This window comes from Chroicocephalus ridibundus, chromosome 14 (genome assembly GCF_963924245.1).
Source record: "Chroicocephalus ridibundus chromosome 14, bChrRid1.1, whole genome shotgun sequence".
Classification (NCBI taxonomy): Eukaryota; Metazoa; Chordata; class Aves; order Charadriiformes; family Laridae; genus Chroicocephalus; species Chroicocephalus ridibundus.
The window spans coordinates 1,933,756-1,961,476 of NC_086297.1; the positions used below are offsets into that span (position 1 = coordinate 1,933,756).

Consider the following 27,721-nt stretch of genomic DNA (forward strand, 5'->3'; position numbering starts at 1 on the left):
CTCTCCCTGCCGAGGGCGGCGCCAGCGCGGCGCGCCGCAGCCAATCAGCAGCCGCCGCCACACGCTTATTTACATGAAGGCGTGGGGCAGCGCGGCCGCCGCCTCGGGGCGCTAGTGGGAACGCGCTCGGCTCGCGTCGTGGTCGTGGTCGTGGTCGTGGTCGTGGTCGTGGTCGTGGTCGTGGTCGTGGTCGTGGTCGTGGTCGTGGTCGTGGTCGGGGTCGGGGTCGGGGTCGTGGTCGGGGTCGTGGTCGGGGTCGGGGTCGGGGTCGGGGTCGGGGTCGTGCAGAGGTTGGAGGAGACAGGAGCAGACAAAGTCCCCAGGCATTGCTGGTTGCTCTGGTGAGAAGAGACTCCTTCCCCAAAACTCTGGCAGTGTGGAGTGAAGGTAAAACTGCCCCATTGTTCCGCTCTGGGGAGATGCCCCTGCACTGCTGCCTCCAGTTCCGGGGGCAGCAAAAGCAGAAGGACATGGACCTGCTGGACCGGGGCCAGAGGAGGCCACAGAGATGATCCAAGGGCTGGAGCCACTCTGCTGTGGGGACAGGCTGAGAGAGCTGGGGGGGGTTCAGCCTGGAGAAGAGAAGGCTCCGGGGAGACCTTAGAGCCCCTTCCAGTCCCTAAAGGCTCCAGGAAAGCTGGGGAGGGACTCTGGAACAGTGCCTGGTGCGATAGGACAAGGGGTAATGGTTTTAAACTGAAAGAGGGTAGATTTAGAGTAGATACAAGGAAGTTATAAGGGTGGTGAGACACTGGCCCAGGTTGCCCAGGGAGGTGGTGGATGCCCCATCCCTGAAAACATCCCAGGCCAGGCTGAACGGAGCTCTGAGCAACCTGATCGAGTTGAAGATGTCCCTGCTCACTGCAGGGGAGTTGGACTAGATGACCTTTAAAGGTCCCTTCCAGCCCAAACCAGTCTATGATTCTAAAACAAGAGCACCTAAGACCAAGCCATTGTGACTAAGCATCACCCATGTGCAAGAGGTATGCAGTGCTTCAGGCATCTGCTCCTTGGGTGCCACCAGCCTTGGTCAGCTCAGCTTGCCTCAGCTGCGGATGCAGGAGCCAGACGGGTGGCTTTTTGGGAGTCAGTGGCTTTGCCGTGTGGGGAAATTGTGACCAACAGTGACCAGAGGAAGACCACTGGGCTACAAAGTGCTTCCTCACGATGGATTGTCTCATGCCAGTGGGTGGGGGAACAGTACCTGACTTGCAGCACTGGAAACCAAGAGCTCCATTTTTCTGGTGTCTTCAGAAAACAGTGGGATTCCCCCCTGCTGCTGAGGGCTTGGCCTGCCAGCGCAGCCAGGCAGGAGGAGAGGGCTGGGTCCTCACTCATGCGGAAACTGGCTGTGCCAAGGCTCGTATGAGGCATTCCCAGGAATTCCTGCCAGCCGTGTGGGCATGTTGCCTTTTGCATGTCGCGCACCTACACATGCTGTGTGCCTGCCTCCCTGCGCACCACACACAGAATAAGCATCCACAGGAGTGTGCGCTCACACCTCGCTGTGCACGGCTGAGCAGACACTCACACCACACTCACCATGCTGCCGGAATGCTCCCACGTGTCCCACGGTCATACCGGCATGGGTCATACAGGCACATTTATACCCCCCCATCCGTGTGCACATTGCACACCACCCATCCATGTTCCCAAGTCACACAGGGAGCACCCATGCTTCCCACACACATGTATTACTGTTTCTCGGGGCAGTGCCTTCCCCGCCACAGTGTTTGTGACTGTTCTGACATTACGGTCTGTGGCTCAAACACTTGAGGAAAGCATGTTGGCTCTGAGCTCAGAGCAGAGCGCTTTTTCCATTCATAGGAATACCCTGAAGGCACAGGCTGCTTTCCCAGTTGCTTTGCTGCCCTCATGGAAGTGTTTTATCTTTATTTCTGCTCTTTCATAGTATCTGTGCAAGCCTGTGCTTTGGAAGGCCTTTCTCCTGTGTCTGCTCAGAGTCATTCCCATGTGAAATCCCCCCGTGAGTCACAGCAACCGCTGGATCAGACACTCCTTACTTTCCAGATGGCTTTTCCACCATTCCCGGCTCTGTGCTGCTATGTGATTTAATGATTATGAGTAACCTCTGTCATTCCACACGCTAGTATAAAAGTTATCATACCTCATGCTTCGAGGCATCACCTGATGGCCGAAAGGAGAAGGAGGAGAGTTCTTCACACATTTGCAGTGTCTCATCTTCAAGTGTTGAGGTGCTGCTTGATTCTTTGAAATCAGCTCAGATCATGGTGGCCCTCTGAAACTGCAAATGTGACAGAAACTCCAGTAGCACGGCCAGTCCTGGAGGCAAACAGCAGGAGAGAGGGAATTCAGAGTGGAGTCAGAGGAAGCAAGCGAAAGGACAGTAAAGGCGGGCAGGCATTTTGATGATGCTAGCTAACAGCAGTGATACCATCTCTGAGAGAGACAGATACGGGCAGGAGAATGGGATCTCTACACGTGTAAGTGATTCTTTTGGACATAATATCAGGGTAAACAGCACACAAAAAGATGTACCTCAGTTTCTTGGTTTGGTAGGCTAACTCTGAACAGCTATTTTCCTTCCCCCTCCTGGGTGGTGGAAGGGCTCAGAAGTACACTGGCCTAAGTAAAGGATCAATCACCAACAACTGTATGTGCCCCACATATTAGAGGAGCAAAAATTGTCATTTCACCCCAAAATACTGACTTTAACAGTTCCACAGAGGGATATTGGTGTCTTATTAATTAGAAACATTTGAAAACTGGGTCTACAAATGAATTCAGAAATAACAAAATTTCCTTGTAAGAGATCCAGTAGAAATAGCTCTGAAGAGCTCAAGCTGAGGTATGAGCTGTTCAACCTCGCTGAGCTCCAAAGCTCCAGGAAATTTTAAATCCTGCTGATCTACCACAGACACCCCCTCATAGATCAGGTGTGGATTTTTTTCTGTTTCTAGTCTTCTCTGACAAGCTGAAATAAAGCCTATGGGTATCTCTCTCTCCACTACAAAGCTACTTTGCTATAGAAGATGTCCAATGTAAAATCAGCTCTGTTAACATCTGTAATGACCCAAACCACCAAACACAAAATCAGAAATGAACTGCATTTCACCTGCTGCCCAGGTGAACTACCCCAGCAGCTAATGTGCTATGGCAGGTCTGCCACGTGAAGCACGAGGCATTTAAATCAGATTATACAAGCTTGGAAAGGGCAGACACTCCTGGGCCTCTAATCACGAAAGCCTCACTTGTGGAAAGCAAACAGTTCTACGTTCCCTGACTCAGTCTGGCTCTTCTATGTGTGAATGTGTCGGTCAAGAAATCAAGGGACTTGAATAGTGGGGAGGAGTAGCAGAAAGCACCAGCAGCAGCTATGCAGCCTCCCTGCTGATTTCTGGCTCCACAAGTTAGTCCTGGCCTTTCTGCATGGCAGATAATGAAGACAGACATTTCCTGGGAAGTCCACTTTACTTCTCAGTGCCTGCTTTCTACAATGAATGCAGTGCTATTTATGTAACTGCAAGTTTACGTGGACGTTCATACCCCACATAGGAGGAACATGATGCTATAGTGAAAATACACTCGTGGTCAATGCATCACAGGGCAATGGTGCACGCCCATGTGCTCTCCAGAGCCTGCAGATCCCTCTCAGCCTGCACCCGAGGCCACAGAGTGTGTCCTGGCGGGGGAAAGGTCTGGTGAGAGCTGAATTTTGTCCCTCTGTTCTCCTTGTAAAGACCCCGTAAACTGTGATCATTCTCAACAGACCCGCTCACAACTCTTGACACTTTCTCTGGTGGAAAGCACTGCAGAGGGAATCCCCCCTTTTTTTAAAGATCACATTTCCTACGTGGTTGCCCCTTTTTCACACATCAGAAGTTGAATCATGCAACACAAAAGGCATGTGGTGAGTAAACTACCTTTCTATCTAAGGAAACTGGGGACGGCCCTGAAGGGAAGGAAGGGGTAACGTAAGTGAAGCAACAAGAATGGTACTGCAAGCGTGGCAAGCGGAGGCTGAATTTCAGTACGCAGTTCCTTCCAAGAAGATTTCAAAGCAGTAGAGAGACACATGACTTAATCTTAGGTCTCCCAGCAAGGCAATAGTTAAAGCAATATCTCCAGAGTCCATTGTCCTGTCTGGTAGGGCACGAGCACTCAAAATGAGAAGCTTCCTTAGCAGCCACATGGGAAAAGCTGTGAGCACGAATGGGCAGTATTTGCTTCCCATCACTCCTGGACTTTCCAGGGACAGGAAAGCTAAGGAAAGAAGTGGCAAAGAGGAAGGAAAAAAGCAAAACAGAGAAAGACCTTACGCACCCTGCCTTAGAGATGAAGCCTGGCTGCTGGGGCAAGAGGATGCAGCTGGGTTAACACCTGACCCAGGACTGAGCTATTTGGCTTCCCCGGCTGAGCTGGATGATGCTGAGCCCACTCCAGTGTCCTCTCCAGGGAACACCGTCATCCTCAGCGCAGAAATAGCCCTTCCCGCTCTGCAGCACGCTGAAAGCCATGCTCCTGTGCCCAGAGATTTGGAATGGTGTCCCTAAGAGGTTTTGGAGGGCTCCCCAGCTGCTGGGAGTGTGAAGGGGAGGGGAAAGAGGAGGCCACGGACTACCCAACCCTTACTTGATTTGGGCAGCTGGAAATGTGGAATGACAGTAACTGAGAATGAAGTGACAAAATTGAGAGAGCAGGATGGCAGCAGGCAGGAGTGGCAGGGACCTGTGCCAGGAGGGACAGCAGGCAGCAGACACCTGGAGCATGATGGTGGCGCGCGGCAGCTGGAGGGAGAGGCCAGAGCAAAGGGAGGCTTTAGCAAAGTCACCGGGTAGGCGAGTTCATGGGAGAAAGCGAAATGAAAGGAGGAAAAAGAGGAAGGAAAAGGGCAAAACTGAGACTACCAGGGAGGACCAATGAGAGATGGAAGCTGCCTTGAAAGGAAGCCCAGGTAGCACCAGGAGACACCTGCCTGTCCTGAAGCAGTTCTGGCCGCTGGTGAGGGATGCCTTGGATTAGGAAGGTGATACTGCTGTTGGCAGACATCAGAAAACAGCTTTTCCTCTTCCTTCATTCATTCATCCTTTATTGTTGCAGCCCAGGTTTTAGGTGCATCTTGCTGCTGGCCTGGAAGGCAAGGACTCATTTTGCCACCCGTTCACAAGCTTGGCTGTTGGTTCGCTCCTCTGCTGCACGACTATGATTTTCTTAATCTGCTTCTACTGCTTATGGCATTTTTTTTTTCTTATACTTCACTGGCAGGTGTTAATTATCTGCTCAAAAAGTAAGCAACCAATATTGTTTCTATGTTTTGTTTTGGGCTTTCTTGTTTTTAACTCTCTCCTTCGCTAAGAGGCAATAAATGTGCATTCTTCCTTAGCAAGCATATAAAACTTTTTGAAGGAAAGTATGAGTGCTGTTACCAGTTTCACTTTGCAGACAAGAAGCACAAAGGGAGGAGCATCGGTAGGATTTTTCATTTGCTGAAAACTACTTAAGTCCAAGAGGAATTGTAGAAACTCAGGAGTCCTCTGCATTTCTGAAGGTGAGATGAGATCTTGTGTCAAACCAGCCAAGATCACTTAGTTGTTTTAAAACTTGGACTAGAGCTCAGGAATGACTGGCTTCCACATCTGCACGAAGACCACCAGGATGTGCTTTTTGGACGACTATATGAATTTTATACCACATCCTGTTCTCCTGTGAGAAGTGTGGTTTTTTGTAAGGCCATATGGAATAATTTATATGGAATTTATCACCAAGTGGGGCCATCCCCTGCCTAAGGCGTGAATGCCGATACTCATGGTGCATTTTGATGAAGGAGGTCCTTCCAGTGGAGACAAAGTGGCATTTCCTTGTGCTAAACTCATCTCAGTTTCCTCCATCACGACTTCCTTTTTGTAACTTAATATTATTGTTAAAAAAAGCAGAGAAACATCGAAAGAAAAACTCAGCAGGTATCGAAGTTAATAAGATGTAAGGAGATAAACATTTAATGTGATCTTTACATATGTGCTTGCTTCTATATGATTTCTGCACCATAGTCTATAAATAGCCGTGTCAGAAAAGCACGACACGGATGTATGTGCTTTCAGCTGAGCTCCACCACACGTGTGTGTGTGCTTGCTTGTCAGTCGTATGTATTTTATCTCCATCCTTAAGCCTGGAGAATGTGTCGGTGAGCAGGCACGTGGGAGCACAGATGTGCTGATCTGACCAACGTGGACGACGGAGGGCTTCTCTGAGCAGTTTTGAAAAACTGCCTCCATAAGCAAAGTAATACAAAATGTTACTGTATCTTTTTGCCTTTCGTCTGAGGGACATCTTCACTCAGTGTAATTCTATGTAGGCAGCTGTTTTAGCACTTTGCAGTACGCTTGTGTAATTGATGGCAAGTTAATTTTTTGCACAAATGACGAACAGAACGATGGTGCTCAGCGACGGGTCACACGAAGAGTGGGATTTTAAATCTTTGCACGTCCCTCTCCCTATTATTTGCTCTACCCATCACATGAGGGGTTGCCAACGTTCAGGAAAATTTTACTTGAAAAGCCCATTTCTTTTAACTTAGTAACGGATAAAAAGATCCACTGGCTTTTTATCACCCTGCCTGCACGCCCCCACGTGAGGCCCAGACCTGCTGTGTTTGTTCAGCCTGGTGCCGGGTCCCTGTAGTACTGGAAAGCTCTCCTCACAGGAGCAGGGAGGAAGTACGTGCCAAACCGTTCAAAGCGTTTTAACGAAACTATTTTCTTTTTGTACCGAGAACAAAAACTGCTTAGCTGGCAACCTTCATCCTGCCCCCCTGACCGAGGCCCGACGTCCCCCGTCCTGTCAGTTCCCCTAAGGCGGCTGCAGCAGAGGTGCCGCCGCCGGGGATCGGCTGTGCCTGGGCCCCGTTTTTCCCTCACGCTCCGCTCCGGCTCCGGGGCCGGCGGGGCCGCGATCGCAGCCCGGACGTGAGCGGCCGCCGCCTCCCGCCATTTCCTGTGAGGCGCCGCTCGTGGGTGGGGCTCCCGCCGAGGGCGGGCGCGAGCCGTTGTCACGTGACACCCCCCAGTCCTGCGCTGCGGCGAGATGGGGAGGAGAACTGGTCGCGTCACGTGACGCGGGCGTGTGGGGCTGGGCGGGGGCGAGTCACGTGTCGGGGCGCGCATGCGCGGGCAGAGAGCGGGCTGGTGCGGGCCGGGCCGGGCGGCCGCTCCCCTCGCTGGCAGTGCTCGCTAAGATGGCGGACTTCCTGCCGTCCCGCTCCGTGCTGTCGGGCTGCTTCCCCGGCTGCCTGCTCACCAGCGGCGAGGCCGAGCAGCAGCGCAAGTCCAAGGAGATCGACAAGTGCCTCAACCGCGAGAAGACGTACGTGAAGCGCCTCGTCAAGATCCTGCTGCTGGGCGCGGGGGAGAGCGGCAAGTCCACCTTCCTCAAGCAGATGCGGATCATCCACGGGCAGGACTGGGACCGGGCGGCCCGCGAGGAGTTCCGCGCCACCATCTACAGCAACGTGATCAAGGGTGGGTGAGCAGCGGCGGCGCCGGCCCGCCCCGTAAGGCACCGGCCCGGCGGCCTGTGGGGGCCCGGCCCGGCCGGGGAGGGGGGGGGGTTGGCGCCCTCAGGGAGGGAGCGGCGGGTTCCTCGGGCCGGTGCCGCCTCTCGCCTTCCTTTCGGGCTCCTCACGCTTCCTCCCGCCGAGGGCGAGCGGCGGCGTCCGGGGAGCAACCCCGCGGGGTGTCAGCCCCGCCGGGACGGGCGCTTGCCCGGGCGCGGCCCGCCGTGCTGCTGAGGGCGGCTTACCCGCCCGCTGTGGGAGCAGCGGCTTCGGTCCGTACGGTCCCGAGCTCGGCCGTTTCCTGGTAATGCGGTGGCGGTAATGAGCGGTAATGGATGGAGGGTGTCGGGGTGGGGAGATGCACCTGAAAGTGCGTGAGGATGAGACGTGTCCTGTCCCTGAGGAGGAAGCGCTTTCTGCATTTCGCTGCGATGGAAGAAACGTTGCCATCGTGTTGGAAACTAGGCTGGTACGTCAATTAACAGAAGCCCGCACGCAGAGCCACTTTTCATAGATGCGTTGCCAAAACCTCCTCACATGGTTTAGGAGTGGGCTCTTGAGTTCACTGCTGTCATCCTCGCTTAGTTTCTCTTTCTTAGCTAAATCGCTCGTCAGATTTTCGGTTTGGACTGTATAATAGTTAGTGTCTTAACTAAGTTTCTTAAACAGCAAAGCATTGTCAGACCTCAGTGCTGCTCTTGAAGGGGGCTGAGGTCCTGTGGTTCTTAAAGACAATAGTTTCACAAACCTGTTTACAAATCAAGCCTGAAAAAACTATAAATAGCAAGGCAGCAGAAATCATGAGCTTGTCCGTTGACCAGGTTTGAGTTTATTAATAAAGTAAGGTACTTCCTACTCTGTTGAAATATACATGTAGGAACTGCAGATCTGTTTTGGAGGCTGCTTTCATGCAGTCATGGCTTTCGACAGATAGAAAAATTATGGAAAGAGAATGAAGCTTGAAAAAATACTTTGGCATTAAATAAGTATGTTGTTATACAGTTGTTTGTTGCTACATCTTAGTTCCTTATACCTCCCCCCATGTCTTTACAGTTGTTTATTCTTTCTGGAATTTTCTTTTTTCTTTTTATTTTTGCATTAATAAATTTAGTACTAGATTTAGTTTCCCTGCGTTTGCATTATTAGCATTAGCACAATGTTGTTTTTTTAAAGTCCTGTATAAGAGAAGTTTAAAATACTCTGTTTCTCCTAGAGACTATTGACAAAAACAACAACAACAACAAAAAGTATGGGGAATTCTTTAGGTGATACAATTCCTTCTGCACTTAAACAGTAAAAACATACTTTTTAGTAAGTGCTGTGATTTTTAGTAAATGTTGTCTTCATACCTCTGAAAGCGTTAAAGGCAGTGATAACTCTATGAAATTAGATATAACTAGATACCAAGTTCATAGGAATACGATGACTAGGGAACCTTAGAATAAGCTATTGGATGGTTTAACATATTCTGAAATAAGCTTTTAAACATACTTCATTTATCTTGTATTCATGCCAGGTAAATTTAACGACTGTAGAATGGCTCTGGAGATCAGAGGGAAGTATAAATATCTGTGAAAGAGTTTGCTTGATAGCACAGATTGGGGATTTAGTAATTAAAAATAGAACTTCTGTTTCAAGAGTTAAGCTTGTGCTATGGATATTATACTGTTGAGCGTGGCCATGTTTTTCTGATAGAAAATATCTGCATTTTTAAATATAAAATGCTACCTGAAAATGTAGCACTTCGAGTAAATTTTTCAGAACCTTTCCAATTTCCTACTGGGTGGATAGTCCTATTGAGCTTTGACTGTACAGAGTAAATGTATTGTTTGAATCTTCACAGATTTGTAGGCGAGTGAAATAGTAGATGCTGGGAAGCTCTAATTACAATGCTCTTTCATGTTGTTAAAGGTGTGAGAGTCCTCGTAGATGCCAGAGAGAAACTTCATATCCCTTGGGGAGATCCTGCTAACCAGAGTAATGGAGATACGATGATGGCTTTTGATACTCGGTCAGTCACGGTGGCGCAAGGCATGGTGGAGACGGCAGTTTTTTTACAGTACCTTCCAGCCATAAGAGCTCTATGGGCGGATAGTGGTATCCAGCACGCGTACGACAGGCGCAGAGAATTCCAGCTGGTAAGATTTGTGTCTCAGTGTTTTTAATTGAGTGTGTGTGATTCTTGTTCCTGTGTTGCGTTTCCATAAAACACTGATCAAGTGGCCTCCATGTGGATCTTAAGCATTCGTGAATGGTGGACTTTTACACTGTGGTATTGCAAACAGATGCATTTAGCTCCTTCCTGCCACTTTTTTAAAAACCAAGAATAATGAAGAGCTGCTGACATAATTGTTCTCATTTCATATGTGAGAAAGCTGAGGTATACAGGGCTTTTATGTTTTGTAACAAAGCTGGTACCTCTGTAGTGTTTTTACCATGTGATTATTTCCACCTTTTGTTAACTAGTGCATCAACTTAAAAAAAGAAAACAAAAAATGGTTTGCAATAAGGGAAGAGTTAATGGTAATGTGATTTTTTTAAGAAAAGATATGCATGGGTTAATGAGAAGAATTTAAAAACCACTCCCTTCTCTATTCCAATTTGAGCAATCTAGCAAACATTCCCTCTGTATACTTCCTGTTTAATTTTGAATGTCTGTGTTAATACTCATGTAATGAGATTTTTGTTATATTGAAGTTCTCAGCTGAAGATGGAGTATACAATTTAATAGTGGGGTTGAGATGGAGCATATAATTCAATAGTGGGATTGTAAAGGAAAATAAAAACGTGTCTTGATTCTTGCCTGGAGCTTTAACTGTCTGTGACAGCTGAAGTCCCTTTGCCCCATTTCCATGCAAATGCCGCAAAAGGAAACAAAGAATTTAAGTTAAATTTGTTGTTTATTGGTTCATAGACTTGTGTAGTAAATGCCAGTGGCATAGGGTTTTGTGAGGGTGGGGGTTGAGAACCTTAAGATAGATTAAATCTGTTCTTGTAGGTCTGTTAAACCTAAGTGCCTTTGTGTTTTTGTGTCTTAAAAATAACCTTTGTGTTAGTGTGAATCTGAACAATAGCTGATGATGTCTCCTGTTGAGCTATTATGAATGGTTGTGTAATCATACTCTGACTTAAATAGGTTGTGTAAATACTCTATAAATATGTATTGCCCTGATCATGGAATGTCTTCTAGCAATTGCAGAATGGGCAGGTGCTAGAGTAGCCTATCACCTGCCCAGCCTAGTTCTGAGCTGTGTAAGTAAGTTTCTAATGAGACCTATTGCTCCTTGGATTTTGCCTTCAGAGTGATTATAAAAGGGTAATTGCTGGACTAGGTCCTCTAGAAGGTTCTCTTCTGGTGCAGATGAGACTTCTAGTGATGTAATTGCTGTGCTGGAGCGATCGGTTTTAAAATCGGTTAAATAAAATTTTGTCTTTGATTAGGCAAGTTTAGTGACTTCAGGCTAAGTACCAAAGGAAAAGGGACAGAATATTACTATTCCGTCATCTTGAGTCTCTGAGAAGTAGGTTCTTTCCATAACTGAAGCATGGGCAGAGTTTCACTTTGAGTAGGATTTGAAGAATGTGGTGTTCTGAATCTGACAGAAAAAAAACCCTATTGCTTTCTTTTGGAAATCCCTAAATCTGTATAATGTTCTCTGCAAAAATAGAGATGGATCATGTTGTGTTTTAGGCAGAACTCAAGACTATGTTTTTAAGTGCGCTTAATAGTTGAGTACTGTCTAAATGTTAATTTTTGAAAGTAAGGTAACTGCTTTATTTATATTTACATTGCTTTATTGCCTAAATCCTTTCAAAAATCTCAGCCTGAGATATTTATGCCAAGTTATAAACATGAAAAAAAAAAAGGAGCTGAATGATGTCATTGTATTGAGTGCAAACAGTGTGATCAGTGCTGGCCAAGCGTGAAGTCTCTGTTTTACCCTAGTAAGCTTCCAGTTTAAGGTATGACAGAGCTCCATGTGGGCGGCAGAATGGTGGAAAACTCCTGAAAGCAGTATGTATTTTTGTGATGCTTGCTGACAGGCTTTGTGTTCAGAGTGTTCAGAGAGTTTAGACGTGTGCTGTAATATGGAAGGAACACACAAGTAGCTAAGGAGGGAGTGACAAGCATACCAGAGTCAGGAGGTGGAGCAGGGGGAAGTTGGAAGAGAGGGGAGATGGAGACAATTCAGTCGTGTCAAGCACTGACTCTCGAAGTAAGGATTCAAGGCTGAAAATTGCCAGTATTGTAGAATGGGGAATAAGAGAAAAATACTGGTTTACTTCAGTTCAACTGCTTGTGGCAAAAAATGTAGTGAAAGGAGAGATGTCAGCAATCGTTAGATGAGTAGGAGAGAGGGAAGAGTGGCGTTACAAGAAGTATAAAATGCTGGGACTGAGTATGGTAGAAGAGTATTATCTGATTGTGTATACTCTAACTTCTTTTCAGAGTGTTGAGTGAATTTTACCTTTTTTCACTGGGCTGAGTTTGACACTGCACTGAAAAACGTGGTTCATATTAAGAGAGCACAGGCAGGAACGCTGGGAAAGTATTTTTTTGTCATGGGAATAGGACACTTTGCAGCAAAGGTAGAAGTGAACAAATGAAGAGCAGTGATGAATACGGAGTGAAAAATGTCAAATTTACATAGAAATTCTAGAGGAAAGAAAGCAAGAGTGTGTAGTTCTGGAAGCCATTCGTAGTTTGGACAAATAGGAAGTACAGAGAAAGAGGGTTTAAGATTCAAGTTTTCTGCATGTATATGGTTAAAACTTAAAGATTTGTGAGGGATTTTGTGAGATTTTTGTACATTTTTGAGAGATCATCAAGCTGTTCTTGCTTTTTTGGTTTTTCTCCATCATCTTTCACTTGCAATGCCAGAGATGATGCTAGGAGCCTTAAGAAACAATGTAGTCTTTTTATACCCACGTGAGAGGGGAAAAAACAGAACTTGCTTGTATTTTAATGGAAGTAGAAATCAGCGTTTCCATGCCTAGTTCGCTGGAGTGTCCTTCCTCATTTTGTTAACTTATGTGGTCATGGGGATAGTCACTATGATTTATTTTCCTTGGTATAAAAATAGGGGCCTTCTGGCCACTAACAAGAGTATTTATGAAAATTCATTAGTTCACACTTGTGTAGTGCTTTAAAACTGGAAAGAGCTAATTGCAGCTTAGTACAATATATGCCACTTCAGTACTTCTCGGGTGGTTAATATTATAATCCCTAAAAATTTATTACAAACTGAAGTCATTCAGGTGATAGTTCCACTAACACAGTTCACTAAAGACTATTTTGGCTCTGTAGCTCAGTCAGTTCCTCTAACTTATGCTTAAGATTCTGGTCATCCTTAAGATTTCTCTCCACCTACCGAGGTTATTTCTCCTACAGTCTCCATTCAGATGGCTGACATGGATTAGTTACAGAGTTAGTCTGAATCAGCCTAATGCTTTCTGACGTCTAATTAACATTTCAGATTTCTTATTGCAAGTTGATTTCTGGTAAAAATCTCCTGAAATGACTTGGGTAAGTGTATCTGTTATCTTAATTCTGCAACACGCAAACCGATTTAACTAGGCATTTCTTAGCCTTTATATTTATGCTCATGAGCTATTTGATGATGTGGTTGTAAAGGTTTGCTGTTCTCATTGAGATTTGCTTTGAGGCACTGGCAGCTGAGGAGTGTCGGGTGCGGGTGCTGCGTGACTGGTAAGACGGAGGAAGGCACTTCTGAGTACTGCCTCTCACTTCATGGCGTTTGCAGTGAACTTGTGTGTCTTGAATTTGCTGCGAGAGTTGTTAACAGAGAAGTGTTTTGAAGCGGTCTCCATGAGTCTTCTAATTCTCCAAGAATGGAAAAGTGGGATGAGAGCAGAGTTGCTCGTATGCGTGATAAGCTTTGAATGTGTTAAAGGTTTGTTCTTGTTAAAGATAACTTTTGGGTGGGTTTGGATGTTTGCTACCAGCAATTGTTGATCTTCAGATTGATACTTTTTGCCCTACTTGTAGATTACACCAAATGTTGGGGTTTTGGTTTGTTTTGTTTTTTAATGCCCTGAATCTGCAGTGCGCAGGGGCAGTGATGGGGCTTTATTCTGTCCGCATTTGCATAGCACTGCAGACACAGATGATACAGTAAGGATGATTGGATATGCATTTACCTCTGGATCCTGTTTACTTCTGTGACATGTCTGCAAGTGCTAGATCAGATTATAGAAGACAGGAAAAGGCGTGTTCAGCTTGAAGTTCTACTGCTAGTTCTGCTGCAGCTTCTGTAGCGTTTTTTTTTTTTCTGTTGCCGAGTAGTATTTTTGCAGAGTGTTGTTTAGTTTACTGGAAGATTGTATTTTACCTTATTCTGGTTGGGCTTTTCTGGAATATTGATGGGGCTATTGTACACGTGAGAACATCAAATTAGCTCTACGGGAAATCCTCAAAATTTGAGAGTCCTCAAATGGCCACTGCAAAGTATTAGCAAAATTTACCATCCCTTCAGGTGCATAGACAACACGTCCTTGAAATGTGCTTTATTTATAGAGCAGTGATCCTGCGGAGGTCAGTGGTGTTTGAAGCCAGACTGGGTTGTCAGATGTTGAGGTCTTCCTCTTTCTCGAGTCTGGACGCCCATCTTATGAAACAGCTGGGAGGTCAGTGCTTCAGCACCTCGCTGAAGTCACGAGCATAGAACCTGCAAAAAGAGCATCTTCTCTGTCATTCATTAAAAGTATTTACGTCATATTTGTGGTACTGAATTTCAGAAGCCTTTCAACAGCTTGTGCCCTCTCTAATGTGTTGATATTACTCCCAGTGTTCATCCTCTGCAGCACCCCCCACTCCTCAGTTGGGGCATCAAAATGTCTTTCCCCTCTCCCTTTCCCAGATCTTCTCTTGGTTCTGGGATTGGGTGTCTGCTTGCCCCGCTCTGATTCTGCTTGGAGTGTGTAGGTGGTGCTTCTATTAGAACATGCCTGAGTGCATAAACTGTCAATAGAAAGTTTCTCAGACCAATAGAAGAATCTTCCTCATTACAGATATGAGATACAATCACCCAGTGTTTCTGTAAACATGTGCATTGACTATTCGGGCACTTCATCATATAATTAAACTTTATTTAAATACAGTGTTGTAGTTGCACTGAATATTGCTTAAGTTTTTGTGGGGAAGAAACAAAAAGCTGCTGCATTATACATGTTGAAAATGAACTATTTGCGCCTCTTTCTGCAATCAATAGGTCTGCCAAACATCAAACGACAGGATGGCACGTGTACAGTGAGCATGACTCTTTAAAGCCCTTGGAAAGGTTAGAGCTACTTGGCATCTTTTGGCCTTTATATGAAAAGGATTTATCAAAGATTGTTGCTGTAACTATGTAAAGAAAAGTGCTTCACAAATTTATACTTAAAAATTAGTCACTCAAATTCTCAGGAAAGACTCAGAGTTCTTGACGATTTGCTGTTTTTCCTGCCCCAATGACAAGATAATACGAACTCAAAGTCAGCATTAATAAGGCTCCATATAGGGATTAAGAGGAGAGTCAAACAATAATGAGGCTTGAATTTCCTTATTCTTGGTTTGTGGCCAGAAACCTTTCAATGTGTATACAAAGTGCTTTGGTAATGGGGATTGATGGTAATATTTTAATTGAGGTGAGTGATCTTCAGGTGAACTTTTATACTAATTTAGCACAACGTGCCAATTGTTATCATTTTTCAAATTGGGATTAGGGTTTGTTTCAGCCTCTGTGAGTTACTATGCCTTGAAAGGCTGTTTCTGGGACTGCCTTCTTCCATTTCCATCATTCTTCCTTTCCTGCCTGATGATTTTTCTTGTTAGCAGTAAAATATTGAAGCGTTTGGAGAGCAGTGGTCTTGTATTGTCAACCGATGCTGTAGTGCAGGCTGGTCTGGTTTTACTGAAGAACATCTTTGCCATAACTTTTTTTTCTGAATGTTACTATTTTTCTTTTTTTTTATTATTTTTCTTTTTTTCTTTTTCGTTACTGGTATTTTTAAGCACAGATGTAGCTCTAGCCTGAGAGGTCTTTCAGTGGTAGCTGTCTTGATATGGACGTGTTATCCCAGCACACACGTGCCAGACACCAGCATTCTGAGTTATCTTCCAACCAAGAACACTAGAAACTTTCTGGAGGCCTGTGTGCTACACTTAGCTTGTACAAGCATATCTTTTCCATGTGGTTTCAGTGCAGCCTCTGAGGATAGAGTTCTTAATTCAAACTTGATCCAGATACCTGTTTATGGGGAACCACTGCTTTTAAAATGCAGACTTTCATAGTACAGCGTGGGAGCAGAGCGATGTGTTCTTATACATACTGTGTCTTGAACAAGCTATGTCATGTTGATCGTGTGCCTTAGTTTCCTAAATGATTTTTTGCAGAAGACTAAAAGGTGACCTATTTTTTTGCAAAAATTTGGATTCCTGTAACTGAGCCTTGATGAAATAAAGGTAAAATATAAGTGCCCTTCTGAATATGCTGTGCTTGCCAGCAACCTCTAAAGAGTTCAGAGGAAGAGACTTTCTCAGCCTTTCCCACGTCTTGAATGCACGAACCTGTTCTCAGCAGATTCTTTTAAATTGGTGCAAATGTGTTAGATGAGTTTTTGCTACTTCTGCTGCTCTCAGTGTAACATGAGACCTTGGTACAAACACATTCAGAGCCCATTTCCTCGCTGCCTGCTAGCCTGCAAGATACTACATGTTAGTACCTGTAGCACTGTCTTGTTACATTACTTCACAGAATTTAAATGTAGCAATGGCTATATTGTTCTCTGTCGGTTCAGAAATGACTGACTAAATATAAGCCAAACCTACCCTACGAAGTCCCAGTATTCATAGCTGTCAGCAAATCTCCATGCTGGCAAAACATGTGGTATGAATGCAGCTGTGATCTTCCATCTATATAGGTGAAATTAATTTTGCACCTGAGGCAAAGACTATGGAGCGATATTTTTCATATGTAAATATGGGATCCTTTAGGATTAAGGTGCGATGCCAGGGGCAGTGTTGATTTGTGCTGCCGTTCCCTAATTTGAGCTTACTATAACAAGACTTCAGCCTTGGAGGCTGGCTAAGTCCACTCTCACTGAGTGCATATTGCACTTTGGTTGTATTTGGATGACTGTTTTGGTTGTCTTCATTGACCTAAGCTTCAGTTCATGATGCGTGCTATTTGAATGTTCTGCATTCCTGCTGTACCTCTTATGCAGAACCAGCAAAGTGGTAGGAAACCTTAGTTCGTGGTAGCTGAGGAAGTTGCTTAAGAAAATGTGAGAAAACATAAGTGCAGCTGACCTTACTATGTAAGAAAACCAATAGAATAACTACTAGTGTTTCATATAGAAAGCAAGATAATGTCCGTACCACCATTGTGTCTACGCACATTTTTTTTTTTAAAGTATCTAAATTTACCACAAATCAGTTGGGAAGTTCAGAAGGTGCAGAGCCTGCCCTTTTGCAGAACAGCGAGCTGTATCGCTGGTGGTGCTGATGGAGTGTGGTGGATAGCAACTGGTGTTTTGTATTGCTCTGCAATATGCAGCCTTTGTTTATGATTAGGGGTGAATAAATGGGTCGTAGAAGACAATATTAGTTAACTCAGCATCCTCAAACAAAAAATGTATTTAATCCAAATAAAAAATCTCTGGATAATCCTGGAGACTAACAGTTTGCCCTTATACTCTACAACCAAAGTAGTTTCAGGGGTCAAATTTAAAGGGTGAAGAAAGAAAATGTTAAGACTACATCAGCAGCTAAAGAAGGTCCTAAATTATTTTCAGTATCTTCTCCACTCGCATGACTGTGTTAACAATAAACATCAGGTAATAAATACAGCTGGAAAAGTTGAGGAATTTTAAATACAGAAAACACCCTGAATGTCATCACAATAACTGTCAACTTCAGCTATTTTAGAGAAGAAAACTTTTGAACTCTAGTAGGCAGAGAGCTGCCTTTTACAACCCTTAATTCACTATACCATGCTGCACACTTCTCTGTCATGGTCATTCGTGCCTTAAATGTTTCCCAGTTCTTCATAGTCTCCTCAGTTAAAATAGCTGGAATATCATGCTCCTCTTCAGTGACTTAACCAAGGAACTGAAAAGACCCCAAATTCTATTTATGGATGAGAGGTACAGGAATATGTAATCGCACATGAGTTTCTGTATCTTTTTCCTTTGTTTAATGATGCCAAATAAATAATTTTAAACAAGCGACGGGAGTCTCGGCAGACTGCCTGGAAGTGCTTCTCACTGAGCACATGATGGTATTTGATCACCCGCTGGTGACCAAATAAAGAAGATGCAGAATTTCCAGGCGAGGAAACACATGCACTGACACCATCTTAAATTCAAAATATCTATGCAAAATAGTGTGCAAAAACTCAGCTCAGGGCGATCTACTAACATTTTATATGTGGATTGTAGTGGGACCTTTGACTGTTTTCACTGGCAAACAGTTATATTGGTGCGCTAGTAATTAATTTCTAGTATGAAATTCTATAAGTGACATGAAATGTTTGCAGCCTCTTGGATATCGCTGCTGTATAGGGAGTGTTGGGTACAGGTTTTGCTAATTTTTAAGAACACTAACACTCATCTAATGATACACGTAGATCTTTCACAAGATATAGTAAGTTATCACTGAATCTTGTCAGATAGCTTGTAAAGAGAGCTGATGTATTAGTATGTCACTGTTTGCAAACAGAAATACCAGAACTTAATTGAAATGGATTCTGCTAATTGAGGCAGAGGAAGGAACTAAAAAGCATTTGGTCATCTGGATTTCTTTCGAGGCTGAAATAGGAGCCAAATGTACTTTAAAACTGAATCCTAGGGATGCTTCACTGCATGCATTGGTGTCTACCTTAGGGTTCTATTTTTGAAATGTTGTGATTTCGTTTACAGAGTATGCAATGATAGGCTTTTCAAACATCTTAAAGTTCAGTGTGGCCAGTTTTAGCTGATATGTTTCCACAGGCCAAATATTTGTCATGTTTTTGGGAGCCTTCACCAGTCTCGTGCAACTTGGAAGCAAGTAAAGCTCTGAATGATGGATGGCAGATTTGCAGACTCACTACTGCTTCAGTGTTAGATTAAATGTAGCTTTGAGTTGCAAACACATGAAGTCATGGAGCCAGCGGGTCAGTGCACTGAAAGAAGAGCAAATGTTTACAGTCTGGTTCCAGTCTGTTTTGTGTGCAAAACCTCTGAAGTTTATATAGATGCTTCCCAGAGTGTAAATAATAATGGGGAGGTGGCTGTTTCATCTCGGTCAGTGCATGATTTCATATGATGTCTATGTCTGCGTGTATGCTGTGACTTGGAAGATTTGTTTCATCAATGAAATTTGAAAATCTTTTACAAATTATCGGTGTCTTTCGTAAAGTAAACTTTCTGGAAGAGGAGTTTGGATTGTAAATGTTTACTGAGGGAGAGAGTAAAAAGATCTTTGAAGAAAGAAGGAAAGTGCACCTGACCTTGTGGACAGCATATCCTAATTTGCTTTCATGGATTAATTTTGGTTCTGGCAAACAGAAGCATCTTCATTAGATGCTCTGGTTCTGCATGTGTTGTGTCCCATGTGCCATTTTTTGCGTTTCTTAACCTGTCTCTGATCTCTAGAAGGGGCTGCCCTAGACTTGAGTTTGCTTCCTATTTGGAAGCATTGGTGATCCTAAGGAAAATGACATGCCAGGATAAATGCTGTGTATTCCTAGGGTTTTTAATTGTGGGAAAGAGTCTCAGCAGACTTTTGGGTTTTGCTCTTGAGTTGTACAAATGGAATATCACTTCATACAACTCAAAGCTATGCGGTTTCTTAAAATTCTCAGCTGTTCATAGAATATGGCACATTCTGGTTTCCAAGTAGTCTTTCAGAATTAGTTGGAAGTATGGTAACAGTGCATTGCATGGAAGAAACTGTAGTTCTGTGGGCTTTAATGGAATACTGTTTCATGCCTAAAAGCTGTAGTGAATTTTCATATTTTTAAGCAAGTTTTGTTAAGAATCTGGCAATTAACATCCCTTCTTCAGGAGAGAGGAGGGATACCAAGCTAAGAAAAGTGAAATTGGATTTCTTCCCTCTTAGGAAAGTAATTCAAAACTGGAACAGTTTGCTCTGTGGTATTCTAGTATGCAGATTAAGTTCTGCTTAGTGCTTGATCATGTCTTCATTTGGTTAATTGGGATAACATGTTGTATTTGCAGCAGTGGAAACACTCTACTGATTGGAGAAAATCTGAGTCAGAATTGTGTAAGTGAATGAGGCACTTTGAAGGGTAGTGCCGAATTGAATTCGGTTAAAGAAGGATAAACAGCTGATACTGGAGTATTAGTTTGGAGTATTTAGTTCTTATTTGGAATATTTTGTTCTAGACTAATTTGTGTGTATCATGGTTTACCTCCTCTCTCTGGGTATGGCAGCCACAGCAGATGCTGCCGGGTAGTCGTATTGCAAGAGCTCAGCTTGGCGTGCTCTGTCTCTCTCCATTTGTTACCCACATTGAGAATTATGGATTAATTGGATTACATGGTAAATAGGGGATAATAGATTAAAGGGATATTATTGGGTTAAAACCCTTCTTAAGCCCCTTCACCTTTCTTTGTTAACACCATTATGCAAGATAAAAATGTCAGTCATGAAATAAACTTAGTGCGGCTCCTCCCTTGGTGCTTTTGTAGCTTCATGCTGTTGAGCACCCTCCACCCAATGTGATCCAGCTGTTGTGAATACAAATTCTGTTCTGCTACCCAAAGATTTTACAAAAGATTACTTCTGTGAGTCAGGATTTCAGCTTTTCCTTTTTTTAGGACAGATACTCAGTTTGTGTGACCGAACACAAGGCAGGTTTCACTTCTATACCATGTGATGCAGTTCTGATTGCTTTGAAAAAAGTCAAATACAACTTGAGCTGCACTCAGGAAGTGCTGAAAAGAGGAAATAGGATAGTGCTTTCAGAGGTAGGATGAGCTGTGACGCACTTGTGACGTTTATTGGTGGAGAACACGATTATTTGGTACTCCCGTATAAGCAAATGTAGCCTAGGTCAGAAACTCCCCAGTTTTAAGAAGAAGCGGCAATTAATCCCCATGCACTTAAATTTTCTATTTGGAAATGGGCAGATCAGATTTAAAATGACTATTGAAGTGGTTGACCTGGAGAGGAAGAAGCTAGGAGATCCTGAAATGTCTGATCTTGACTTACTGTATCTGTGCTTTAGCCCTTTTAAAGCTGGTCCATTAATGCTTCCATTAATGCAGTGCCATTTTAAAGCAGTTTTCTCTCCCTTCTGAAGGAGAGAGGGATTAGTTTAACACGGAGCAGTTGGCTGCAATCATGCTCCTGTGGGCATAAATGGAGACTGCTTTGTTTTGGCAGGAGTGTCAGTTTATGTTGGTTTTAACATAACTTTGGCCATAATTAACACTTACAGAAAGGAAACATACTTCTCTCCAGGAAATGTGTTCTGTGTTAGCACACACTCAAATATTTTGACCCAGACTTGCAGTTTGATAAATAAATATACTGTTGCTTACCTCGACACTTTTCCCTAAATACCTTTAGCACCCTTATTAAAAATTAGTTATTGTATATGCTTATTGTAAACTCCCGAAACATTGCTAATAAAATTGCTGCTTATACAGAGAGCACTATGTCAAGTGTTAGAGCATGGGAGTGGCAATTGGGAAACAAATTGTTTCCCCTCACTTGAGGAGATGCCAAGCAAGTTGCCGAATTGCTGCTATAAAATATGGAAAGTATCTCGGTTTTCAATTTAGTTCCTTGAATAAACAACTTACAGGTATGGATGTGTAGAAGTTTTGTCCTGTCGTGTTGACTAGGGCATGTTTGAAAGAGAAATCTCGTTAGAAAGCACTGGGAGGCGTGACTGGTAAGAGGTCAATTTATAGAAACCTGAAAGCTGGGAAGGAGCCAAGATTATTTTATTTACCTCCAAGTCTGAGGCCAGTAAAAAGAAACCAGACCAATTCAGTGTCTTGACATCAGACTAGGTTCAACTTCTACCGGTCTAACAATCAAGACAATTACAGATTTGAGCTCAATAATATAATTAGGGCTAGGTGCATTCACAGCATAAATGTATCATCTGGATCATCTGCCTCTTTTGTGTAATGTTATGGACACCCCTTGATTGGGTGTAGGGGGAGGAGGTTGTAGTGCTCTAATACCTCTCCCACTAGGAAATATGCATTGATTTGACTGAAACATTTCTCCGTTAATTATCTCTGTGCTTATTACTGAAATGGCAGAAGACATCTGGTGGAACTTCAGTAGCAGCAGTATTGATTTGCAGTCTGTCTTCCTTTGAATCAGCTTGGGGTGAGGTGTCAAGAAAATAAAGGTTAGAGTCTTTTCTCTGGATTCTTTGCCAAAATCCTCAGATGTGGATTTATCTGGATTAAGCCTCTAACAGAAAAAAAACTACCCATAATGAAGTGTATGCTATAAGGATTTCTAGGGTGTTGTAAGATGCAGAATTTCAAGGCTCTGGTTATTCCTCCATCATCTTTCTTCCTTCAAGCTGCATTTCCCATGTTACGTATGGTTTGGTTTGCATGTCAATTTAGGCAAGTACATGCCAGCCTAAAAACATTGTAGTTGCCTGTTCTTATTACAAACTAGACTTTTTTAAAAGCTTTTTATGTTGTTGGTTTTGTTTGTTTGTGTTTTTGTGGGTTTTTTTTATTAAATAAAATAGGAAATCTTTGTTTCTCCTTTCACAGAAATTCAAGTAAGGTCAGGAAGAGAAAAATGTTTGGTAGTTCCTACAATTCTAATCTAGAGTTACTAAATTATATCTCCTATTTTCTTTAAATATCTGATTTATTTCTTTCAGATACTTAAGAAGTCTTGTCAGTTCAGTATGTTCCACTGAACCTGCAGCCAAACATAGATGGTTTGATAAATTGTACGTTTCTTTCTTTAAACCTTGTGATGACTAAATCTTTATTTGATGCTTTTTCTCTCTCTTTTTTTTTTTTTTAAAGTGATTGCTATTGGAAAAAATGTAATGTGTGTGTTCCCCTAGAACAGCTAAAAAGCCATTTGGCTATCCTAAAGTTTCAACAAATCATATTTAGATTGCTGACATTGTTTTCATGGAAACCAAATAAATTGGTGCCACTTCCTGGGTTTAAAAGATGTGTTCATCTGTTGTGTATTTCGTGTAGTCTTTTTTTTTTTTTCCCTCCCCAAAAATATTTTTGTGGTTACTTTGCTTTAGGCATTAACTAGTGACATTTTAGACAGTAATCTCTCTCTGTGCCGTGTTTTCTTTATAAAAGATAACTGATCTGGTTTACTTCAGAAGACCACACGAGCAGCTACAAGACGCTGTTTTCTTATAGGTAAATGACCAATGTGTGCTGTAATCTGTATTTGTAGAAAGAGTGCATTACACGAATCTTGAGGGATTTCATTGTACAGGCATGAGCAAAACTAGTTTAAATAAATGCAGTGTTGTAAGGGAAGCCGTTGTTGTAATGTCAAGTACCTTGATAAGAACATGGTTTAGTGGTATTTTCTTGTAAATCACTTGGATGTTCACGATGAAAGGACTTGGTTTGGCTTTTTTTTGGTAAGGATCACAAGACTCCAGGAGACACACAAGCTGTTTTGAATCAAACCTTTCTGAAAATGGAATACTTGACAGTTATGAATAAAGTTATTTAACAGTCAACTTCCTGTGGTTTACATGCATTTCTGAATCAGGAGGAGGCTGAGGGGCTGCAGCTGAGTTGTGTATACTCCCATCTGAACAAAAAAGGGCATCTTCTACAAGCAAACTGATTGCTTAAAATCTGATATTCTGATATGATTTATTTTAATACTGTATTAAAAGAACAAAAGTGCAGTCACGTAACACTGGAAGATCTTAGAAGCTGACGTGTAGGCCATTCATTCTGTTGTGCTGGGGTGTGTTCAAGAAGTTTGCTTTATTGCAGTATGTCAACATGCATATGAGAAATGCGCTCAAGCCTGCAAGTGACTTTGTCACTTCTGTTGTCATCTTCAGCCTGTGCGTTACGTTTAGTAGAAAGAAGTGAGCAGTGGACAAGTAAGGCTCGATGGTGTGGTTGCTGCAGGGGAACAGGTCACTGGTAACCTTCAACCACGCTTCAGAAATTTGCAGTTCAGAACTGCTCAACTGTAAAAATTGCTTTAAAGGGTTCACCTGCATTTAAAAAAGTTCACCTGTGGCTAATTAAAGACCTTCACATCACTTTTTTTTTTTACTAGATCTTTAATTTAAATTTCCATAGTGTCTGCTCACAGAACATGGGTGTGAAGGCAACGGGAATGTAATGGAAAACGATAGAGTTTTTTAACAGGGGCAGATCCTGAAGTTTCTGAGTCTCCTGTTGATTTCTGTCCTTGGTGTGTCTCCTTTGTGGCATGATGGCAGCAGATTGACTGCTGCAACAACCATGTGGCAGGGGCTGGACGTGGTGAGCCACACTGGAGTTAGTGGGGCAGAGTGGGGAAACCCAGTTTCTTTTTTCTAGTCATCTCGGGTGAACCAGAGAGTTTACAGTTTGTGTAAAGGGAAATTCTAGAATACGACAACTGTCTGTTGAATACAGCCATTTAAATATAGCCACTGTCATCGATTTACAGAGTGAGATCTAGTTCTAATATCAAGAAAAAGCAGCCTAACTCAGGAGCTGTCTTTGAAGCTGCTGTCATACAGGGTCATGAATGGATGATTTTCTACTCAGTTTTAACAATTGCTGGCATTAAGGCTTTCCTTGGTTGTTTTGTGGTGGATTTTTCAGTAGGTTTCTCTTCATTATTGCGTAAAATATATAGGTTCACTCCTTTGGAAAAGGATCAGAAGTCTTACTTGGTTGCTTTGTAATGCTGCCTTTTTTGAAGCTTGTTTAAAATGGGTCAAAACTCTTCAGTTCCACAGTAGTGAGTTCTGATAACAATCTGTTAGTCGTGGTAGTTTGCTGTTCAAGGGTGTCTGTAGTTAGCAGAGCTTAGCCTGCTAATATGAAGATGTCCAGGTCAGATAGAAAATTACAACTAGTCAAGGCACTGGCTTGTAGCTGTGTGATATGGAGAGGTTTCTGGAATGTGATGGAAGAACAGATGATGAATTTGAAGCTGTTTTAAGTTCTTGATGCCATGCAAATCAATAAAAGCCAATGATTGAACAAATTTTATCCTTAAATACAGAGTTGGGTCATGTTAACGGCACTTGCTTGGTGTGTCGTATTAGTTGTCTGAATAGATTTTCATAAGAGAGGAACCCAGTGACTGAGCCAAAGATGTGGTGGAGGGAAACTGGTATGTCACTTTATTAGCTGTATTATACTAGTAACTGATTGCTTTTGGAGTTTAATTTCTTGAGTTTCAGAATGGCCACCTTGATATTTGGCTGACATTGACTTTAATACGCCTAGAAAGCCAAGCTGTCTTCTCGGTGTGCTCTCTGGCAGTTGCCTTACTGTTGGACGTGTGGCGCTCTAGAGTGTTGCCGTTGCTGCAGGCCGGTGTATTTTGCATTTGTGTTTTCAGGAAATCCCCTCTTTTGGGAAGCTACTTTTGTAACCTTTACAGGCTGTGGCTTATTTGTCTGCTCCAACTGCTCAATCCACTGCAGTAACAGTAAGCCCCGGGACTTAAAGGAGAGGTAGTAACTTGTGCATTCCAGTACTGCGGAGTTGATGCTTCTTTAGAGAGTGGGTTTGCTGTAAGTAGTATAAAAAAGAGCTGTCTAAGATTAAAATATATGTATGTGTGCACACACACGCGCGCGCATACTTACAGCCTCTGAGGCCCAGGTATTCTAGAATAAATACCTTCACTTAATGAGTCTGAAATCTGGCTGATTTGTACGGAGCTCTGTGGGGGAGGGAGGGTTGCCAACTCCTATGGGGACCTAAAAAAGAAATTAAGTCTGATCTGAAACTTTATTTTGTCTTAACACTCAGCTACAGACAGTGGTCTTAGTATTTGGAAGGCCTGAATTCTGTTACTGTTACTCCTGCTTGGGAAGCTTGATCAATTTGTGCATCAAGGTTGTGTATCTTTATTTTCTGTGAAATAGGAATGCACTTCCCCGCACACTTTCCTTACAGGATTGAGACTAGAATGGATTTCTGAAGTGCTGAAAAAGATGTAGGTGTAAAATACTGCCGTCATTGCAAGCAGTTGTTGCTGTGTGCCGCCAGGCTTTAAAATGGCTAGTGTTACTGCTGCAGTTTGTCACCCTAGAGAAAATCGGTAAAGTCAAATAAAAGGTAAAATAAAGTGGTAGAACTGTGTTGGATTTCCTTCCCTGCAGGTGTGTCATGCACAAGGCATGTTTCAACCACAGTCCCGCTCTTGCCTAATTAAGAGTTGATGTTCAAATTGCACACTTAAAGGTGCGGTATCTACTTGTATTATGTAACTTCTTTTAGTACCTATAAAACTTGCAAAGGTACCTGGCTTATGTGTCTGCCAGAACCCTTTTTAGACTGGTGTTTACCCTATTTTGCTGCTGCTTAGATGACACGGTTTAATATTGAGGTTTGATATTCTTCCTAGGTAAGTTTGCAGAGTTCAAATTCAAGTGAGAGGAAGTGATTATGAGGGCGTGACTCCTGTCCTAATCCACTTGACTGGCTGGGATGTTATCACCCCAGCCTTGGATGCTTCTTGAATATCATCAAGAAAATTCAGTCATAATTCTTGCTCTTCCATCTGCAGAGTGAAAACACAGATGGTTTCTTTTCTGTATTTACTATAAAGTAAATAAATTACAGCTTGGTAATCAAGAGCTTTCAAAAGGAAGCGTGTTTCTGCTTGTGTTGTGATGCTAAGAATCCAAAGGTATTACTTTCCTTTGCAATAAATTCAATCAGTACATTATCTATTGCAACTGAACTCATGTTCAACGCCATCCGTGTCAGAGTTCTTCCTTAATCCCAGCACCTTTACAGAGTTCTGGAGAGCTGACTGTAGATCAGGCTTACAATAAAAAAATCTTTGGTTCGACATTACTGAAGGGATAAAAAACTGCTGTTACTATTTGCAAGGACAGTGGTGGCTTGAGTCCAGAAGATAACCTGTATAGTAGGGGTGATACCATGCACTATGGCAGTGCGGAGCTCTGTTCGTTACTCCCAGAGTAAGGAGTTCCTGTCCAACTTGGTTTCTGATAGGAAACTTTAGTAAAATGCTTCATCTGTTGTGGTTTCTCACTATTCCGCGAGTCATTTGCTGTGCTCAGGGGAATACCTGTATGAATGGGATTGTATGGCAATGCAGTTATAAATTAACTTATCCTGTACCTGAATGCCTGTATGCGCAGACTCTTCAAAGGGTTAGAATACTTGAATGTATCTTTCCATAATGGAGGTGTGGCTGCTTCGTTGACACTCCCTGTTGACAGCACTGCAGGATTTATTTAGCAGTTCTAAACTTTGTAGGAATTTAACTATTATAAATGTGCCTACCTATGCATTTAAGCTTAAATATTAACTGGCCTAAAAATAAAACATCAGTTGTGTTCTTAGGATAGCTGCTTAAAAATGGTAGTGATTAAAGCTTACAACACTTAAATCTGTTTGAGTAAATTAACTGGACTTCAGAATGTAAACTGTTGAGATCAAGTGTGCCACTTATTTAAATAACCGTTTGCTTTGTTTTTAGGGGGAATCTGTAAAGTATTTCTTGGACAACTTGGATAAACTTGGAGAACAAGTAAGTTCCTTTTTTTTTCACTCTTGAATTTTAAGTAGTCTTAGTGATCTCTGGGTTTTAAATAGATGAAATGCAATTAGTGTCGACTCAAATAACTTTAGTTAACTTTGACTGTCTCATTATCTCACCAGTTCATCACTGACAGGTCAAAACAAAAGGGCAATGCAAGGGCCAAGAGACTTTTCTGGAAATAAAACTTCTGTAGAAATTGAATAAAAAAGAAAAAACAAGTTACAAATGCTTGTCCAGTCAGAAGACTGTTAAAGTAGCACTTCAACAAACAAAAATGACTGCTTTTGTTTTTACAAACCCAGTTAGGAACACCAAGTTAAATCAGTGCACAGGTCAGTGGTACCTTTCTGTAGTGTCTACTTTAAAATAAACAAACTTGGTGCAGAATAAAATCTGTTTTCTCTGGAGAAAAAGCTGAAATTTCTGTAGAATGCTTTTTGACTGAA

At 42.9% G+C, this 27,721-nt stretch overlaps 1 protein-coding gene across 1 annotated transcript in view; it reads left to right on the forward strand.

Annotated features, from left to right (window-relative positions):
• The first annotated feature begins 7,127 nt into the window (after window positions 1–7,127).
• GNA13 (G protein subunit alpha 13) overlaps window positions 7,128–27,721 on the forward strand; it is a 29,871-nt gene continuing 9,277 nt past the window's right edge. Inside the window, exons 1-3 of the mRNA XM_063352249.1 lie at window positions 7,128–7,496; window positions 9,443–9,669; window positions 27,213–27,263. Of these exons, the coding sequence (XP_063208319.1) occupies window positions 7,214–7,496; window positions 9,443–9,669; window positions 27,213–27,263 (561 nt within the window). The 5' untranslated portion in view covers window positions 7,128–7,213. The remainder of the gene's footprint in view (window positions 7,497–9,442; window positions 9,670–27,212; window positions 27,264–27,721) is intronic.